The following is a 22,435-nucleotide window of genomic DNA, read 5'->3' on the forward strand; positions in this document are numbered from 1 at the left end:
TCCTCTGCTATGCATATTAATATTTATCACGTTCCCTATAGGTAATACAGCAAACAAGTTTCAGTTTCCAAGTGTTCATAATTCATAACGTAATCAGACAAGTATTACAGGCTTAAATAAGTGACTGGTTTGAAGAGGTCGGGAGTGAAATGCAATTCGACTTCCTGAGCTGCAATTTATTTATACACGCCATCTCTTCTTCCCGGTTGAAAATATTGCGGAGGAGTTTTGTTATCTTGTATATGAATAACTTTTTTTACTCCCATAAAGATTAACGTGGAACTCGGGCACATCAAAAAGCTTGGCTCTCCGACCAATCGGCATAGGAGACGGCATCCCTTCAAGAGTGTCGTCGAGATCAAGGGTCAGCTTGTGGGAATCTGGCACCATATCAGAACGTCGATGTCGCTGCACGAGTTTGAAGAGACCAGTTCCTAAATTGATTGGCTTGCCTGTGATGATACTTTCGCTGACGCCGTTGATTTCATTTACCTGCCCGTGATAAGAGGCCTCGTATAAATGATCAGCAGTTTTCTCGAAGGACGCGAGCATGAGGACGCTTTCTTTGATCTTAGCAAGACCGTGACGCGTGATGCCGTACACGGCGCCGCGACAAGTCATTAGGTCGGCTAGTAAGTACACGTGTCGACTGTCGATACCGAGGCCGTGGGAGTTCATGGTATGGGTGATCTCGTCAACGATCGTCTGCCTTGCAGCCTCTATGCCCAGAGTGTTGTATACCTCAACGATGTTGTTAGAGCGACATTTGTGTCCATCTACTCCGACTGTTGCCATCACTTCACGCAGGTTATCACCTTCTACCAAAAGTTCGTAAATTGGGCTGTCTCTATTTTCGCCCGGGCGAAAATCTCGCTGGTGGATGACAGCTCGGCTAATAGTGGGCAATCCTTTGACCACCACCTTGGGCAAGTGCTTGATTATGTGTTGCATTTGGTGGTAGGCATCTTCTTTGCCGTGAGGGTTGGGCCGCACCACCAGCAGAGTGACACTCTTGACAGAAACTTCGCTCTCACGTACCTTCATCTTTGAAGTGCAAATGGAATACTTCACACTCTCAGCGCTGATTCCGAGCTGCAGTAAATTGATATGTTCGATGGCAAGTTTGATTATGAAGAACATTTCGTCTTCTCTGCATACAAACTTGATAAATTCGCATACCTCACCCAACAAGGTTTTCTCAATATGGGCTTTTACTCGGCGAGCTTTGTGAGCATCTCTGTTGTCGATGAGCTGCGCTGTGATGATGGGGGTGCTGATGCAACGAGTAGCATTTATGATTTCCTTGATACGCGGCACTCCAAGTGTGATGTTCATGGCAGCAACACCGGCGAAGTGGAAGGTTTTGAGTGTCATTTGTGTTGCGGGTTCTCCGATACACTGCGCACAGAGTGCACCTACACCAGTGCCAGGCTCTACGATAATACCGGGACCTGCTTCCGTGCGATCGCTCCCATCACGGCTCAGTGACAAAATGTTGCTGCCTAAGTAGCGATTAACAAGCGTTTGTACAAAAGCCAAAAGTTGGTCCACCGTGAAAGGTCGTAAACGGTGCTTTGAGTTGAGCTTTTTCTCGAGCACCTCAGCTTCAGCCATCTTCTGACTTTCTTTTTCCATGAACTCGATGATAGATTTCCGGAAATTTTCAGAAAGAAGAGAAAAAGTTTTATTTGCTCCTTCTGTGAGCTCTGCTAAGTACTCTTTCGTGCAACGAACAGGATCGGTACTTTTTAGAAATTCGTTTCCAGGAGGAGTGATGGCTTTAATATGGTAAAGAATTCGTTCAAAATCAAGGGGCGGGGTAGCGTTCCCGTCAACAGCTTTCGGCACGACTTCCACCAGCGAAGGGTCAAGGCCGTCGTCACCATACCGGAACTGGATCACTTCTTGGGACGAATTCCTGACAGTGCCGTCGTAGGCGACGAAGAGGTCTTCGAGACACTTGACGAGACGTCGCTGCATGTAGCCTGTGTCGGCGGTTTTGACGGCCGTGTCCACGAGGCCTTCTCGTCCTCCCATCGTGTGGAACAGGAACTCCGAGGGAGTGAGGCCAGAGAAGAAACTGTTGCTCACGAAGCCCTTGGCTTCAGGAATTTTCGAGTGTCGGCTGCAAAAATAAATTTTTGTTAATAGACTTGAAATACATTCAGCATAAACGAAGAAAGATCCAGTAAACTTGAATAGTTAACTTGAAACCTCAAGTAATTAAAGAAGGAAAACATCATAAAAAGTTAATTACTGTTTTCAAGAAGCCTATCAACGGTTTGCAACGCTAGGCACAAATATTGCATTCTACGTTACAGCAAATTCAAGCATTTTTAAAGACGTTATCCAACAGATCCATTGACCATGCTGCTGACGTCATTTCTCATTCTCGTTACAACAAGTTCAAACATTTCATAAAGACGTTGTCTACCAGGCTCATTGAACATGGCTGCTGACGTCATTTCTCATTCTCGTTACGACAAATTCAAACATTTCATGAAGACGTTATCTACCAGGCTCATTGAACATGGCTGCTGACGTCATTTCTTATTCTCGTTACAACAAATTCAAACATTTCATGAAGACGTTATCTACCTGACCCATTGAACATGGCTGCTGACGTCATTTCTTATTCTCGTTACAACAAATTCAAACATTTCATGAAGACGTTATCTACCTGACCCATTGAACATGGCTGCTGACGTCATTTCTCATTCTCGTTACAACAAATTCAAACATTTCCTGAAGACGTTATCTACCTGACCCATTGAACATGGCTGCTGACGTCATTTCTCATTCTCGTTACAACAAATTCAAACATTTCACGAAGACGTTATCTCGTTATCTACCAGCCAATTTAACATGGCTGCTGACGTCATTTCTCACTGGTAATGCGGGAGACTGCGGTTCGTGAAGCCATCAGGCACGCGTTTCCCAGAAATGGCCTGCTGGCCGACACACGCAATCATTTGCGAGATGTTGATAGTGGAGCCTTTGGAGCCTGACACGGCCATGATGAGGGCAGAGTTGTGGCGCTGCAGCTCCTCAATGCAGCCCTTGCCGGCCGACTCACGAATGTTGCTCAGCACACTCAAGATCATCTGGTCCAATAATAAGTGAAATAGTAGTTAGCTGGTCCAGTAATAAGTGAAATAGTATTAAGCATCTCTTGAAGTGATGGAAAAGTAGTAATTGACTTTATCCATAGCCAGGCAAAAATGCACGTGTTATACGGAAGAAATAAAAACATAAAAATGGCAAATCGGTCCAATTACTGTAAAAAGTAGTTGTTATATAATTAAAATTCAACACAAAGTACTTTTACGTAAAGAAGACACCCGCCGGTATAAATGTAACGAATAACGAGTTCAGATACGTTTCTAAATAGCTGAAATCCTGATTAAAAAGTACGTGTCATTTGCGGACCACGATCTATTTTACCCTATATAATACACGATCCCAAAGTGGGGTTATTTAAGTAACCTGTTCCAATATTTAAGTAACCTGTTCCAATGTTTCCTCAGCGTTGCAGCCTGGCGAAGTCTCGAGCTGCCCGGCTTCCAGCTGATCGATGTACTCCGCGCACTTGGCGTTGCTGTAAAGAAATTCGCAATAACATAACAGAGTTCAATTACATTTCTTCTCATGTAGTTAGAAGCTAAGATAACTTCACAATAAAATGGCTCAATAGAAACGGGGGAATAGCCTAAATCAGTGGGATTACAGACACCGGCCGACGGCCGGTGTCTGATTGATTAATAACTCACTTAATCTGATTGATTAATAACTCTGCAATCGCTTGTATCGGGCACGGAATAATTAATTCAATAAAAGCAAAATCAGCGTGCTTTGATGTTTTCTCTGTTGTTCAATGACGCTCACCCTTTCCTGAGCAAATCTTCTTTCATTGCTAGCAGTGAGGTCGATGGGCTGAGATCACCTATACCAATACTGAAGCCGTGCATCATTAAATACTGTGTACTCATACGTGACACGCGCCACATCGCTTCTGCTGCCTCTTCCTGTACAAACAAAATCGGGGGGAAATTGTTAGAATCCGCGCGCGAAACTTATTTCTACTGGATGAACATCTCTATTCAATATCATTAAATCAAAGGCTCATCTCGGAACCAAGATCAGGTGTAGGAAAAACTGTGTCAGGTGCAACAAGCTTGCTGGGCATATGTTGTCCAGTTAAGTAAGGACATATTGAGTCTAGTTGAGGATGTATTGACAAATTTGAGCATAGTACCCTTTGCTTTCATCATATTATGCAGTGCGCGGCATATGAATAGCTATAGGCTGATCAAACACACATGTAACATAGATCGCTCGTCTCACCATCTCAGTAACAGTCTTCCACGAAGCCAGCCCATTAATTATAAATAATTCTTTGTTTTTCATAGAACAATATAGAGGAGACTTAAAGCTTTGATTTATCTGTGTAAACTTGCAGAGCGACACACTGAGTGACAACTTCGTGCTGCTGCATAAAGCCGAACATCAAAAGTCTTGGCGTGAAATTTTTGAAAAATTAAAGCAAGTTCAGCACAAACAGTTCTTTCATCAATCCAATAACAAACAATAACCCAATTTTTTATGAATTTTCCGACACATCAAAGAATAACTAGAAAAAGACCAATCAACCAAAGACCAAATTACGATACAAATTTAAAAATCAGTCAGCTTCAAGTTCGTCTGAAATACGTCACCTTTCCGTAGTCCTTGAGTAGAGTGTAGAAGATATTCTTTCTTGATCCCGCACCAATGATGGATTTATCAACGACACCGCAGAGCAGTTCAGAGTTGCGTACATGCACGTAATTGTCGCTGCTGCAGAGCTCATCTTTGTAGCGGCAGCTCTGGTCTTTGCATTTATTGGCCAGAAGGTTTACGCGCACTTGACAACGCTGACTTGGGCGCATCACTAAAGAGAACAGCTGCTTGCCGGTCCACAATTGCATGGGCTGAAAAAATAAACATGAATTAAACAACTATTCTACTGTATAAAGACATCATAGATGCAGCCAACAAGAGAAACCTTCATCGTGGAAAAAAAACATTATATTAGCAACGTGAAAATGTAAATCAGCAAGTAATTTCATAATAAAGACAAACACATTTTATCGTCACCTTCATGATAGCTGGAGGCGGGAGCTCAACATGAGCAGATTCAGAGATGGACATCAGCAAGGAGCAGGCGCTGCTCTTGTCGAAGAATTCGCTCTTGCGCGTTAGCATGTAAGATCCCGTGATGAAATCTTGCGTCGCCCCGATGATGAGAGAGCCTGAGCGCGGCGTTACTAAATTGTTGCTTACCTGAAACGAAAAAAACATTGGCGTATGTACCAGATAATACATGAAAATTATATTCTTATGACTAAACAATCTTACATCACAAAAAAGTTTTTAGCAGGTCGAAAAAGTCCAATAACCTCGTTGTCACGATTCTTGCTCGGTAAATACTACGCCTCGGCTGCGGAGGACATAATTGAAAATATCAGCATCTACTAAAACCTGGGGGAAACGATGGCTTAGCTAGAATCAGAGTGGCATGATATATTCACCTGTATATTTAAATGCTGAAATGCCTTTGTGAGCAATAGATGTATCATGTTCACATAGGTATTCATTATCTATCATCGACTTTATCAGTCGCCACTGCAGTGCCGCATATCGAATTGCGCATTTAAGCAATTTTGAGTTATTAATCAATCATTAGATTTTCAGCCTATAACCAAGCATAGTCCCTTGAAACCATCAATGTATGCGCCTCTTTGCTTTCCAAGACGTAGATTCCTTACGTTTTAGTACATTGGTATGTGCTATCAAAGACCGGGAAGAATTTTTAACTCAGTCAGCCAATGGCTGACGGCTTTTCAAGCTAAACCCACCAATCAAAGATGAAAAACGGACAAGCACGTGTACTTTGGCCGCTACGGGTAATCAATCGAGTTTAAAGGTGCGGCCCTTAACTACACGGTCAGTCACAGCCACTACTTACAACACTACCCGGTCACTCACAGCCACTACTTACAACATTACCGGGTCACTCTCAACCACTACTTACAACACAACCCGGTCACTCACAGCCACTCTATTTACACAACTCCCCGGTCACTCACAGTCACTACTTACAACACTACCCGGTCACTCACAACACTACCCGGTAACTCACAGCCACTACTTACAAGACAACCCGGCCACTCACAGCCACTACTTACACAACTCCTCAGTCACTCACAGCCACTATATTTACACAACTACTCAGTCACTCACAGCCACTATATTTACACAACTACTCAGTCACTCACAGCCACTATATTAACACAACTCCTCAGTCACTCACAGCCACTATATTAACACAACTCCTCAGTCACTCACAGCCACTATATCCTCAGTCACTCACAGCCATCAATGTCCGCGCCTCAGCCCTGGCCTCTTCGGTCTGCGGGAGGTGAAGGTTCATTTCGTCGCCGTCGAAGTCAGCGTTGTAGGGCCCACACACGCACTCGTTGAAACGGAACGTGCGCCACGGCAGCACCAGGGCACGGTGCGCCATGATGCTCATCTTGTGCAGTGAAGGCTGTCTGTTGAACAGCACCGTGTCCCCGTCCATCAGGTGTCTGGGACATACCAATAGCAACACTATTATTACCACTCTGATGGGTACTCAAGTATTCATTACTTAAAACTCTTTATTTCACTGAATTACGTATCGTCATCCAGCTTCAAAATATGTCCTGGTGTTCAACATAAAAAGCCTTACAAACCCTAACTTATATCGAGAAGTGATAAAGACATACGCAAAATAATCGTGTATATGACATTTAATTACAATTTCAAAAGCTGGTTCAAATTCACTTTCAGATCTCATCAATTCACTAGATGTCACACCTCTCTATGAGGTCTCCTTCACGCAGGTTTTGAGATAGCTCGTGTTTTCTTTTGTATAAATGGCGAATTGACTTTTTGATGCCAGGAGTTATCTTTTGCTCTAGGTACACCGCGCCAGGATGAACGTCAGGCCCGTTAAGCACGAGCTGCCTCATCAGCTCGATGTTGTGCGCCGTCACGCGCTCAGGATACGTCAGAGTCTTGGCGACCTCCTCAGGCACACCAACCTGCATCACATCAGACAAATTTCAACGTCATTTAGGGGCGTCTTCAATTTCAAAGGGGCTTCTTCGAGCCCCTTTATTTAATGTCATATCATTTTCAATATTGAATAATTAGCATAACTATTAAAGCTTTTCGTAAAGTTCAAAGTCATTTCTCAAGACTATTGCTTCGAGCTCTTTTATTCAATGTCACATCATTTTTAAAGTTAAATAATTAGCATAACTATTAAAGCTTTTCGTAAAGTTAAACAACGAGATAGGATAGATCAATCGGAGCGAGTCATATTCAATAATTCATCCAAGAGAAATACATGCCACAACAGATCACCTGGTCAATTTTGAGGTTAGGGTCTGGAGAAATAACTGTTCGGCTGCTGAAGTCGACTCGCTTGCCAGAAAGGTTACCACGGAAGCGGCCTTGCTTGCCCTTCAGACGCTGCACAAACCCTACGTAGGATTTCCGGGCCTGCAAAGTTTAGTTAATTCATGTTGAAGAATTACTTAATTAACGGGACTTTATTACCAAAATTTAGGGGCGTTGGATATGAAATTACCTTGATAGCAGTGCAGGTGAAATTGAAAAAGAATTCAAAATGAAAATGATTTTGACCAAAGCTACAGTAAATATAATATTTACGACCGCGATGAGTGGAAAAAAGAAGACTTTTGAAGAATTTGAAGCGTAGAAAAGTGATGGAATCATTGCATAGGTAGATAAATTTATATTATTTATTGTGCAACGCGATTGGAGAAAGCTGTCATAAAGTATGGTTACGTACTTCACCGCTAGTAAGCTATAGAATATTCCTCGAAATGTCACCAAATTCATAGAGGAAAATTTAAGCAGCATTAACTGTAAGAGCCAATTTAAGCAGCATTAGCGAGCGATATAATATTCTCACCAAGTTCAGTTCAGGAGGAAGGCTGATCTCAGAATTGATGAGCAAAGCGACGTGCAGTTGCATGATCTCATAAGCTTGGTAGAGATTGCCGATCCTGGTATTATCGCCACGGTGAGCCACCAAGTTGTTCAAGAAGATGATCAGTGCCGTGATGTTACTGATGTCATCTTCGTTCCTGCAAGCAAACGATACAAAATTAAATCTTAGTTAATGATGATTGCTTTTCCATGAGGGAAAATGCCAAATTCAATTTTTTCAATACTTCCTTCCTTAAGCAGAAATTTTCAGTACAAAACAGTAACTTTCAGTAAAATTACGCACGTCATTACAATAATAATAATTCATTCTCCAGCTCATCGAGGATAATTATTCAAGAGGAAAGAAAACATGAATAATGAACAGCCTTATGCAAAAAATTCGTCAGTTTTGTGATGAAAAAGATAAAAGTTTCAAGTAAATAGGATTAACGATGCGATTGGCTAATTTTCATGGCTGATGCGATTTTGCTAATTTTCATCCCACACGCTTCTTACTCTGGCGCCAGGAACGTGACAAGATACATTTATTGTCGTACAGAATATTAACCAACTTACCAAGAGTAGAATCAGAGACTTGTGTTCATCTTAAAAATGCTTTGGTTCTTGTCTTATCAAATGTTTTTGTAAGATATCCTTACAAATGATAATGGATTATAGATGTCCCCGACAAAATATACTTACGACCCAGGCTTCTTGAGGTCAGAGAAGACGGAAGGTCGAACACAATTTGGTGCAACAGGCAGCCGAGTGATGATCAGGTCCCTGGGGTGAGAGTACTGCTCATCCATGCACAACACGCACACATCTTGAGGGTCCATCTGCAAATAATTTAATTACAGTTCCTGCTTTATCAAGTGGCAGTTATATGAGCTGCAGTGGTGCAGTGGTGAGAGACTGCCCTCTCGCACCCGGCTCCCGGGTTCGAGTCCCACTGAGTACAAATTCTTCCAGGAAGCTCAGCTCATAGTCAACTCGGCCATTAATCTAACTCTGGTTGATAAATGAGTACCGGTACCTGGCTTGTCCAGGATGTTGTGTAATGCAATAAAATGGTTCTGGCGGATCAGCGAGCCAGTGATGATGGGGGTAGAACTACCAGTGGCACCAAGTGCCCGGAAAAACTGACCTTTCACCTCCTTCCCTATTCGCCACTACCAGGATAGGCAATTACAACAAGATCAATTGGCAATGCACGAAATATAACCCTTGTCATGATCAGTCAATATTGCCCCGCGCTGATTATAATAATAAAACTGCTAATGTTTTTTAAGGGCTCAATAAATCAAGAAATTATTGATTTCCTAGATGCCTAGTGGCAGATGCTAAATTGATTTACCGGCTCACGCTATAGCAGAAAAGCTGCGGCTCCCGCAAAAGAGTGACAGCAGCCACCCACCCCGGCTCACACTATAACACAGAAGCTATCGCTACTCACACTGTTGAAGAGCTTGAGGACCTCAGCAGGATATATCAGCTCCACCGGGTTTGATGGCAGTTGAGATGACACATCAGGAGCATGCTGCACCAGTGAGTTGTACTGGTCTGTATAATAGGCGTAATAAGTTAACATGTGAGGCAGAGCCACATCCAGTTAATTGATTGGATAGCTGTTAAGAGAAACACTACCTAACCATTATCATACCTGAAAAATATAACATCAAATACATACATTCATTAGGTATTTTGAATCAATAGCATTTCTCTGAAGATCTAAAGCAAGAGTTTACAAAGCATAAACGATATGAATAACAAATATTCCAAACCACTGGCACTACAAAAATGTTATATTTTCTACCCAATTGAAAATTTTAGGATTTTCTTCAATAGCTTAACTAAAAACCTAATACCTATTTAATGCATATCACACAACACATTATTAATTACCATATGTTACACTCTGAATAAAAAGTATCATACTGTACTTTTAAATTCATTGCTGTGCTTATCTAGTCACTCACTCATATATTTCTGACGAGCTGAGTCATCTTTTTTGGCACCTCTAAACTTTTCATGAATAATTTTCATAGGTGCCAGTTTTTTCACCACTCCATTCAAAGACTGACAGTGTGGGCACACTCTCACCTGAAAGTAAAAAATATATACTCTTTAATGCAACATAATCATATATTTAACCCTGCACACATACCTACACCAACAGTCATCCCGCAACTAAAAAAGTACAAATTTTTAGCCTAAATAGTATCACATTTTGTGATCACCAGTATCACATTTCGTGATACATGGCCAATCCTACAAAATAAGACACATAATAAATTTCATAATCACTTATCACACATGTAATGAAAACATTAAAAAAATAAATTATGGCCAGCAGAGCTTCATCTGGTAATATTAGGATGGTTGATTAATCACCGATTAACACCTGGACGTTAAAGTATCCTAAGAGAATCAGAAAATAACGTACCTTTTTGCACATTTCATTAACTTTCTTAAGCATAGCTTTCTTCTTGAGGTAATCATTGGCATTTTTGCGGGACTGAAGAGTAAATTTTGCGATGACATCAGGTTTCAGGAGAAGACGTGCACATGACTGAAAAAGAAATAATAGTCATAAACTTCATTGGTAAAAAATTCTAGTAATTTTTTCAAACAGGCTTAAAAAATTTGAAAAATAAGGTCTTATATTAATTTACTAATTCCAGCTGATACATGGCACAAAGGAATTGACAACAAGTTTTCTCTCAAAAACTGTTTGTTCTATTATTCATTAAATAACAAAGCACAAAGAAAAGTACTAAAAAACACACCTTTGTACAACTTTTAATCATTAATAAAATATCATACTTCAAGAAAAGAAACATAAATTTCTCTGAGTAATTGCTACAAAGTTAGAACAATGGCCCTGTTACAATAGTGAGGATCATCTTCCATTTCATACTAACCATTCATATTTTGTGATTTCTCCATGTAAATATAAGAGAAATAAATGAAAACATATATGCTCAACTGACCTTACAAATGCATTGCATTATCTGAACCACATTTTTGAAGTATCCCCAGTGATAGACTGGCAGGTGTAAGTCTACATGACCAAAATGACCAGGGCATTCCTCGATTGCTTTGCCACAGGTGCTGCATGAGCTATCTTTCTGGCTTATGCCCTGGAAAAAATAAAAATAATCAATGTAACACTTTTCAGTAACTCCAATCAAATAAATAATTCAAGCCAAGAATAAAGAGGAAGAAAAACTGCCGATTGAAGTACATAATGAACATTTGGCATATATTATTTATTGCCAAATGTTACCAAGTAAACCATCCATCATGTGTGGTTCATCAGTTGCGTTCAGCTATCACAACAGCAGCACAGTAAGTTTCAAAAGCCATCTGTGGAAGGCTTGAAATTTTGCATGAAATTTAGACAAGTTCTATTAAGTTATATCAATGCAAGATTAACATGAACTCAAAATGACTAAACTATCATTTAAAGTTGAAAGAATATCCTATCACTAAAAATTGCAGTTACAAACATACAGAGCCTCTCACTCTCAACCTTCACTATTTTCATGACTAGCAGAGCTGAAACTCAATTTTACTACCTACCCTATTAACAAAAATATTTCAATGAAATCTTATGACCAACCAATTTGATTACAAATATCAACAAATAAAGAAGCTCATACTTTCAATGAACTAAGAAATAATGAAAATTTTACCTTATTTTAAATCAAGAACTCACCATTTTTCTAGAAAGTGGACCCTGTGGATTAGGTTTTCCAGGTTCATCTGGCATGTACATAGTGGAATTCTCAATCAAGATACTAGACATCTGGCTAGTCATGGCAGAATTCAAGCAGGTGAACTTGATAGCAGTGATGTTGCTCACCCTATCTTTTTCTTGGTAAAGCTCCTTCATGATGAAGACCCAAGAGGATATTCTTGCTATAGACTATATCACAGCCACATAAATAATCTGCAGGAAAGACTACATTTGAAAATGCAGGTGGATACAAGTTGAAAGATAAAATTGTCATGGTCTTGAGGAATAATGATAAAATTAATCAAACAAGAATTATTGGAAGGCCTAGTAATGTATACATAGGTTATTTTGTAATCAGTGGGTTTTCTTCTACCTCAAATTTACATAGGTTGTTAGCGCATTTTCTCATTTATGGAAAAAATGCACTATTGTGCTCGCCATGTCCGTCTGTCTGTCTGTCCATCCGTGACCTCAAGTTTTTGTTGATGAGAAAATGCGCTCTCTATCACTCACTGCAGTGAGTACTGAGTTATATTTTTTTTAGAGTCTTACACTAGGTACAGTATATAATACCAGTTCAGGTACAACATTAGAGATACATAAATATATGCTTTTTGTTATTAATATCATAATTACAAGATTCCTAACCAATACAATCAACTGATTCACAACTCACTGAAAGAAAATTATGATATGGTGATGGTAAGAAAAAGTACTTCTGAACTCCCTTCTACAATACCATCAAACGGGGTAATAAGGGACGGTTTTGAGCATTATTCATTGATAACGTCTTACCATGAAACATTTCATAAACGAGTTTTGGCTCATTATAAAGGTATTTGCAAGGGCTATCGTATGGCATTTGTGAAAAAATTCCATATGCTATTTGTAAAGTGCAAGACGCAAAATAAAAGCCTCCTGAACCAACCCTGGGAATGGGGTAATAAGGGACACTTGAAATAAAACTCAATTTTAAAATGTTTGAAGCATGCAGAGTGTGGTCATCTATAACTAACAGCACTCTGAAGTTCTTGTTTTCCTTTGTAGATTACGTAAATGTCGAATAAATGACATTTTCTGTGATTTTTCCTTTATTGATATGATACCGTCAACCGGGGCTACTCGGGACTGACGGGGTAACTCGGGACAGTCCTCCGACACCGCGTAAAACTTTTAGTAGCAAAACTAATTGGAATATTGCAAAACTAAATATAGTGGCGTAAATGTCAACATTTCTCCCATCTATGTACCGTAAAATGGGATAACTTAGACTACATTTTTTTATAAATGATGCCATTTTTTTACTAGCTAAATTAAACTTGAATTGAAACCTGCAAAATACAGGTCTATACTCTAGCTTCACTCACCATAAATTGCTGGCTCCTGCCTCTCATAGTCTTTATGTATTTTCAAAAAAAGTGATGGTCTTTGTTACCCCAGCTCTTGGGGTAACTTAGACCAGGTGGTAAAATCAAATATATTTTTTGGTAAAATAACTCCAGGTTTTGGTGCATTGTAGTAGAACTCTTCTAGTTACATATGCAAATGACAAACTTGAGGAAAGTGTCATAGTTTGCAAATGGGGGGCGCCACCCCATAATGAGGGAAATATAACTAAATAATGGCAGCCCTGATGGAGTAATATTGACTGGCTTGGAAATTAAGTTAAAATTACCATATATAAGACTCTGTAGAGTCTGAAACATAAAGAAAAAACATAAATAGGCTGTCAAACATAAAATATGTTATATATGGTAATTTTATATTAACCTCCAAGCAAGTCTATGTTACCCCATCAGGGCTGACATTAGGTGGTCTAAGTTACCCCATTTGGGGGCGGCGCCCCCCATTTGCAAACTATGACACTTTCCTAAAATTTGTCATTTGCATATGTAACTAGAAGAGTTCTACTACAATGCATCAAAACCTGGAGTTATTTAACCAAAAAAAATAATTGATTTTACCACCCGGTCTAAGTTACCCCAAGAGCTGGGAAAGACCATCACTTTTTTTGAAATTACATAAAGACTATGAGAGGCAGGAGCCAGCAATTTATGGTGAGTGAAGCTAGAGTATAGACCTGTATTTTGCATGTTTCAATTCAAGTTTAATTTAGCTAGTAAGAAAATGGCATCATTTATAAGAAAAAAAGTGGTCTAAGTTACCCCATTTTACGGTACATGCAGAAACGTACATTTTTTTTATAGATATTAAAAATTTAGGCTCTATGACTTGTATACTATGTCTATCACAGTCTATTGGATTTTGAATCGCTGCATGCATTCAAATTCAAATTAGGTCCACTCACACCCCACGGCCAGTGTAGCTGTCAGCTCACCTTCTTCAGAAGTGTGAAAGCTTTTGCCGGTGAAGGTGTGTTTTACGATCAGTCCATAAAGAAGTGTAGATCGGTTCAAAATGACATAAGAACAGGTTCTTTTGAATAACCTATGGATTGGCACCATGTTTGGAGGATTAACAAAGTTACAAACAAGATGATTAAAAGATAAATTATTGAAATTTTATCAGTTGAACTTGCTTTGGTACTGGTAGTTTGGTTATCATCGAAAACTGCATGGCCGGTGGGCCGGCTTCGGCGGCTTGCAATAATGCTGCTTTTAATGCAATGCATTTGCTTGAAATTTTGCTGCGTGAAAATTTGAAATTCATCAGTCCAGTCCATTTTACATTCAGAAGTCTGTAAATCCATGCATACAAGCTATTCATCTAAGAAATAACATTATCCGATTCCCTTGCTAAATGCTAAGCTCACCAGCTCACGCCTCAAGGAGTCGCAGCAGTCTGCGAGAAGCCGAGAACTTCTTAGTGCTTCTCTACTTCGCAGTCGTCGTTAACAAACAGAAAACAGCCTGTGAGGCTGTGAGCCTCGTGCATGGCCAGATGATCGTGAGAGGGCTCGGACGTTTATGTTTTTATTAAAAATATCTAACCCGTAACAAAATTGCCTCACGTCTCTACGTAAAAATTAGACAATAATTGCTAGCGAAAACATGATATTCTTCAAAAAGAAAAATTTCAACAATAAAAAAGCCATTTTGATCAATAATAATGGGGAATAATTTTATTATTACTGAAACAATGAGCAATTGCTCCGAACGCGCGAAATTGCTCTGCCGTAATTTGTGCATTTTCCATGAAAGTTCTTCTCAGGATAGTTTTGGAATGATAGGAAAAAACGTGAAGATACCCAGAGCAAATGAACATTCCCATTCTTCTCTGTTTCATGTACATCATCGGAAAATCATGCGACTGAAATGTGAATGTTTGGTAGAAACCCGATACCTCTGCTCATCAGTTTGAAAATCATCAGTTAAGTGTATTATTCATGCAAAACGAACGGCAAAAAAATTTGGATCTACATCACAAGTCATTCATCTACGAAAGAACATTTCCTGATTCCCTTGCTAAGCCCACACGTCTCGGACAAATTTACGGCCGGACTCGCGGCCGGTCGCTGCCGTCTGTCGGAACTTTTCTCCTTCACACTCGTATGCTTCCAACGCACGACATTGCTTTTTCTGTAATATGAGCATTATAGATGTAAGTTTTTTCCTCATAGTTTCAAAATAATAGGGAGTAGCATGAAATTGCCCAGAGTAAATGCACATTCCCATTCTTTTCTTTTACATGTACATCATCGAAAAATCATGAGACTTAAGTGCGAGTATTCGGCAGAAACCCGATACTTCTGCTCATTCTATAATGGAAGGCACACAAGGGTGAATCCGTTGCACAGTCCATGCCCCCAGTTCCATGCATGCACCTACATTGTCCTTGTAACACCAATTCTACCAGAGTGCTGGAGGCTTTGGGTAGATCTGTTGTGAATCGAATTGTGTACCGCACTGGTATTTCTCTTGTATGTCATATCTAATTTTATTAAACCTTCAAACTCGTGATCATCAACCTCTGTAACTATATGTAACTTTATTATATTTAACTCGCTTACTTATTTCGCATTTTCTAATTTCCAATATTAAATAAAGCTAAAAATATTCAGTCAATAAATCTCATATATTCACGAGCACGAATAACAGTCGTGTGATTTCTTTCTAAATCATTAAAATTTAGTAAAAGAAAAAAAAATAATTTTATATACAGTGGGGGGAAATAAATATTCGTACACTTGAAAAATCGTATTTTAATGTATGTAAGTACACAAACTTAACAGGAAAAGTGATTTAAATTATGTATAGAGACGCATAGTATAAACGAAGCAACTGTACTAAAAGGAACATTCAAGTGGCTAGCAATCTTCCTATAACTTTCTCCTTCCTTCCAACGCGATAGAATTAGTTTTTTTTGGGAACTTGTTAGTTCTTAACCTTTAGCCATTTTTGAGACCTTCTTGTACTACGGGCAGTTGCAGAATGATCTGGTAGTTGCAAAATACGTTAACTATGGTTACTGAATTACATTACTGGAACGTGCTACATGTTTCTAGTACATTCTGGAATGTTCTGGTGTGAAATATTAGTCAAAAGTTGTTTTGAACGAATACTTTTTTGACCCGAAGAAGTTAACATGTTGCATTAATTTTTGTAGCATTGAGATTTAATTTCTATTGATGCTATTTTTGAATACAATGCGCCTCTATACATAATATAAATCACTTCTCCTGTTCAGTTTGTGTACTTACATACATTAAAATACGATTTTTCAAGTGTACGAATATTTATTTCCCCCCACTGTATGGATCGTAGCACCAATTATTGTGAATTTTGTTAACCCATTAATGCCGAGAATTATTTTCTGAATTTCATTTTGGTTCCTTGTGAGAATATTATCATTTGTGATGGTAATAAACAAAAAATATGTTCATATGTGTATTTTTCGCTGTATGTGAAAAATTATAGCTTGGTTCCATATGGAACCGCTCGGCATTAACATAACGTTTCTTCAAACAACACTTTTTCCGATAGTAAATCAAGCAAGGTTATTCATAATTAATGGACAATACGTAATATACGTATTCATAATAGACAATACTGATGATAAACCAATCATGGTTGAATGCAATTTAATTTTTAGCAAGGAATGTTTTCATTCATGCAGGATGAATGGGAAGCTTGCCCATGTTACGAATGTTTGTGGGCGCGTTTTCCACATTGTTTGCATATGCAGTGCTTCTGATGTCTCTTTCCTGGCCGATGTTGTTGTTCGTTGTATCGCACTTCATCAAGAATCGAAGTAGAAGGGTGCACTATAGACCCTGATTGTTTTATTTAGGGTCTCCTGCATTATTGCTTTTCATAACAGATCTTTTAAAAAAATCATTGCAATAGCCATTATTTTTTTCAATAGCCATTATTTTTCACAAAGTTTTTTTGAGAAGCCAAATTAAACCAAAATAGATATCATATATAATATGTTGGCCAAGGACGAGTTGTATCATGTTTATGGGACCAATCCATGTTCCAGCCCATGAATAAGTTGCTTTTTCTATTAGATCCGCCAATTGGCGTCAATTGCAGAAACATATCATCTGATTTATCTGCGGCCCAAAGTTTATAATCTGAATCTTAGTCTGTTTCGTTTGTTGCTGCTTCTGTGAAAGTTTCAAATATTTGATCTTCGTGCTATTCTTCTCTCGAAATTTCAATTATTTCAAGTGATGATCTGCCAAAAAAAAAAAAAAACAATGAGAAAAAAAGTGACTTGGGATCAAAAATCGCATAGTGTTCAACGTACCTACCTCCTAATATTTCAACTTTCGGGTTATATACTCCTAACAGACCTCTCTAAAGATGATAGTTCACTAATAAATAACAGAAAACTGTAGATCTAAAATCTAAATAAATAATTTCTAATACAAACAAATTTTTGAAATACAATGCGTAACTATATCACAAAGTAATCAACTGGGAAAATGAGATGACCGGAATGCTTACACTACTACCGAGCGGTTCCATTTGGAACCAGGCAAAATATTTCATGATCTAAATGACTGTAGAAACATTATATCACGTAATGCCATATACAGAATTAAAAGTAATCTCTTTACCAATAAAATTCTGCATCTAACTTATAAATAATATATTTTAAGAACGAACTACTTATCTTTCTCTGCAATGATGCCAAGCCCTCCAGACTGACACCCGCGGTACTTACAATCTTTTAAGGCTTGCACTCAGAATGCAGCGAAGTCTGGGAGCGAGGTTTTCGCGACCATCGTGTAAAATCCTTTATCTGCCCGAAGCTCGGTCAGTCGCTACCCTCGAGCTTGTACTCTTTGTAATATGATATCCTAGCCAGCCCCTTTCTCGCGGTAACTGGTCGCTTTCAGGTGGCCGAGGAATGACCAACGGTCGGCTATAACTAATTGGACTAGGTCGACCACTGGCCACGTATTATTCTTCGCCCCTCATTGAGTTCGCGTTCACCATGCCGCTCGTCGTGAACTGACAGTCGAGTAATTTACGACGTCTCTTTCCTCTCAGACCTTCCACAACGCCTCCATTTGAGCAGCTAGTATGCGGGATTTTCCCTCCGCGTATCAGCAGGTTCGATCATAACTTTTTTTGAGAAATAATATTTACAACAAGGAGGCTGATCAAGGAATGCCGAGTATACCATTCCATGGAGAATGAAAATTACAACCCGTTTACATCTCGAAAAAAGTATAAAAGTCGCAGACTTGATGAACAATAATATTCAAAGTTTCTTGAAATTTCCTCTCATTAATTAAAACTCTTTTAATACTGAGTTTACATATTTTTATTCCTGTCCACCGTTTATAAATAAATAGCTGGGTAAGCATGGAAAAATCCATATCGCTATCTCATTTACGAGTCTATTCTAATTTGAGAAGAAACGCATAGGAAAGAGCCGAGCCTGTTCGAAGCCTTTCGGTTCTCAATCAAGGCCTTAATGTTAACTGAACAGGGAGTAGTCGGCGCAGCAGAACAAAACGTTGCCAGAACATGGACAAGATGTGTATCAAACCTACGCATCCACAAGTATATTGATTTGACCAAACAATTTTATTATGAATCCATTTTTTTCCGCTGGGTCCAAACGGAACCGCTCGGCATTAATGGGTATTAAGACGCCAGTGCGGAACCATTTGCCAGTCACGCATTTGCTTAGCGTCATATTCTGTTTGCCGTCGTGCAGGCAACATCTGCTGGGGTTCTTCCATGTTCTTCTCTTGAATTCGATTCGTGTAATGTAATGAATATTTCACGGTGCAACTATCACAACTGAAATGTTGTTTACTCCCAATATTATTTTGATATTGTTTTCAAAGACGTGCAACAAGGATAATTCCGGGCTTGAAATGCAAGTCCCATGAGGAAAGATTATGAAGCTTCCAAGCCTCAGTTATCGACGTCTCTGCGTGGGGACCTCATTGAAGCATACAAGTATACTCATGGCTTATACAAGGTCCCAGAAGGATTACTAGAATTTGAAACACGAACCAACACCAGGGGCCACGGCTATAAACTAAAAAAAACAGCGTTGTAACACATCCATGCGACAACATTTCTGCTCGCTTCGAGTCACCGACATGTGGAACAGCCTCCCTGATAGCATCATTGTCGCCGCGAGTATGAACGCCTACAAGATCAGACTAGACGAAGGCACGAAGCTATGCAGGAGCATATGTTCAGTCTTAAAATGCCTAGCAAATTACGGACCAGGCAATAAGTCTAGCAGCTATCTCTTATACACATCTAGATGTGTATAAGAGGCAGGNCCCCCCCGCCCCTTTAAAGAGCAGCCGTGTACGTATAAATTCACGTACAGGAATTGCAGTGGTATCGTTGGATAGCTCAGAATGTCAGCTTTAAGAGGAGACTGAACGAGTAACTAAAGCGACACTCAATCAGACACTATATTTAAAATGCTCAGCAGCTAATTACCTTGTATCTAATTAGTGAAGAAACTCCCCCACCCGCCCCCTCTAAAGAGCCGTCATGTGCGTATAAATTCACGTACAGGGATCGCAGTGGTATCGTTGGATAGGGCAGAATGTCAGCTTTAAGATGATACTAAATACCAGAAACGCCAAATTCGAAAATAAAAAGTATACCTCCCCCTTAAGAATACAGCGGGTCCTCCATTAGCAATGGATCACAATGACAACTCACCCTGCAAGATGTGTGATCATTGTCCAATGTTCTATGACAATATCGGCAATATGAAATAACCTATGCTTGGAGCTATGAAGTTACATGTTTGCATCAGTTTAAAGCATTACCCTAATACCAGTTCATTGTTGAGCGGATGGGTAATTTAATTATCCGTATTACAAACTTTAACCTCCTTGAGCTACCTGTAAAAATTGTAAATATGGGCCAAATCTTTTTCGGCAGTATTTTGAGGGGTGAGACAAATTTACGGAGTGAGACCTTGAAAATAAGGATAAAATTATTTTCATAATAAATAAAAACCACCGGTCATGATGCAGCAGCCATCCTTTGGAATCGGCATCATCCTAATATAAGCCGATTTGCGCTGCAATTTGCAGTTATTCTTCCTAAATGCTTTAAAATGGCTGAAACTTTTCGCATTTCTCGCAGAATCATTTCTTGTGTGGGGAAATTTTCTCTTCTAACTTTTGTGACGAAACGAAGAGCGTAGAAGCATCGCGAGAACGGCCGGTAATTTTCTCATTTAGCATAAAATTGTGTATATTTTCAGTAAAGGCACAGAAGAGAAAATAGATTTTGTGCGACTGCCTGTTAGATGACTCTCAAGCCATAATTTTTGCCATTGAAATACAAATATCGATAGATAGAAATGGTGGTATTCACCTTCATAGATAACCTATATTGAGAAGGTGATCTATTTAATCGGTATCTATGATCCTGCATTTGAACGTTTCTTCTATTTGTACAGATTCTAAAAACCTTGATTTTGATTACGATACAGGAACATGCGTCCATTATCATCTATTTTATGAGAAAGCTCGAGATTTTTTAAATAACTGAAAATGTTATATTTGAAACTAATTTTTCCATTAATCTAAGTTTGAAGTAAAGGTCGACGTTTAAATATTCAATTCGACCAATCAAATAGTTTCATCGTTCAACTAAGAGAATTCATCGAAAAAAGTTTTGAAAAATTTACTTGATTTGGAGTTAACGTAAATTGAGAAAAGCTTCGAAGCTAACGTTTTTTTCTGAAACAGAAATTTCAACGGGCGAAAATATTGGTTAAAGGCAACACGAACATTATCGAAAGAGTAAGTTTTGAGTTGTTTAAGATGTAAATTGTTATAGTAATAGGCGACACTTTGCTACTTAAGAAATACCTTACTAGACATGTTATGTGCGAGCATCATTACTATTGTTTAGCATATATGCATCAACATTTCATACCGCTGTCATTTCACTAATTTGTTATCTGTATCCTCGGTCATACAATGGACGCTGACAATCTGACGATGACGTTATAGACGAACGCAACCATCGACACCTCGATTCAACGTCTGAGTCAACGATCGAGCGCCGTGCGATCTGTTATACCGAACAGTCGGTAGATACGTTGACTTCTGTAAAATATCAGTAAATCGAGCATCACAGTAACTCCTACACAACACCAGTGCATCACGTATCACATTAATATTCTCGTAAGACATCATGAAAACAGGTATCAGTCACGTTTACTCCACTAAAAACAAATGCATACGTTGCAAATTTAGACACACAGCTTTGGTTTCTTTTAGATAAATATAACCATCGAAGCATGGGATGCATTAAAAGTTAGGAGGCTATAAAGTTAAAGTTTAGGACCTCTTTACGCGGAACAATAAAACTTGGCAACGAATTATCTGTTGACAACTCCGCCTCATCGCTCACCGACAAAACATATGCATCATCCAAGGAGTGATTATCCATTATTAATTTTTGATAGAAATGAAACCAATATTGCAGAAGATCTCCAGCCAGTCATGTGATTCGCTCTCGATGTCGTAGGCAGCAGATCTCAAATAAGATCAATATATACGGTCGCGGTTAGGATTGCGGCAATACAGTTGTGTTTGCAGGGATGTCTCTATGTTAACGCACACAGACGAAGCAATTACTGCCGTGCCATGCAGATGGCGATCTACAGACATTGTGAAGGAAATTCGATGCTCTGGAAATAATGCTGGAAGAAATAAGGGGAAGAAATGATGGGAATAAAAAAATGAGAAGAAATGCTGGGATGAAATGATAAAAATTCTCTGGGTTTACAAAGAAGTATACGCGACTGCGTAAATTCATTTTGCTGCCATTTATCCATTTTTGTGCTTTCAGAATTTCGGCAAAGATTAAATTTACCTGCAATACTTTCACTGATAAAATAAATTGCGTAAAAACACCATTGATGTCGGTCAAATTTAAATAATTCTAAGGAATTGTTGTTTTGAATTTTACTGCTAGTTTGGTGCTAATACAGTGGGGGGAAATATATATTCGTACACTTGAAAAATCGTATTTTAATGTATGTAAGTACACAAACTTAACAGGAAAAGTGATTTAAATTATGTATAGAGACGCATAGTATTCAAAAATACTATCATAATAAATTAAATCTCAATGCAACAAAAAACAATGCAACATGTTCACTTTTCGGGTGAAAAAAGTATTCGTACAAAACAATAAATCCGCATTATTTTAATTTAATACTTGGTTGAAT

General features: G+C 38.9%; 1 protein-coding gene across 1 annotated transcript; it reads right to left on the bottom strand.

Annotated features, from left to right (window-relative positions):
* Window positions 1-58: 58 nt before the first annotated feature.
* On the bottom strand, window positions 59-14,628 carry LOC108681466 (DNA-directed RNA polymerase III subunit RPC1). The gene is made up of 17 exons (XM_018170496.2): window positions 14,559-14,628; window positions 11,765-11,998; window positions 11,037-11,186; window positions 10,490-10,615; window positions 10,023-10,146; window positions 9,500-9,606; window positions 8,746-8,882; window positions 8,027-8,201; window positions 7,453-7,590; window positions 6,901-7,127; window positions 6,413-6,629; window positions 5,137-5,322; window positions 4,716-4,970; window positions 3,886-4,025; window positions 3,508-3,598; window positions 2,890-3,104; window positions 59-2,125 (listed from the first exon to the last, which is right to left on the bottom strand). The coding sequence occupies exons 2-17, from the start codon at window positions 11,939-11,941 to the stop codon at window positions 232-234; spliced, it is 4,359 nt and encodes a 1,452-aa protein (XP_018025985.1). The 5' UTR covers window positions 11,942-11,998; window positions 14,559-14,628; the 3' UTR covers window positions 59-231.
* Between the last annotated feature and the right edge of the window lie 7,807 nt (window positions 14,629-22,435).

This window comes from Hyalella azteca, unplaced genomic scaffold, assembly GCF_000764305.2.
Source record: "Hyalella azteca isolate HAZT.00-mixed unplaced genomic scaffold, Hazt_2.0.2 contig15887, whole genome shotgun sequence".
Lineage (NCBI taxonomy): Eukaryota > Metazoa > Arthropoda > Malacostraca > Amphipoda > Hyalellidae > Hyalella > Hyalella azteca.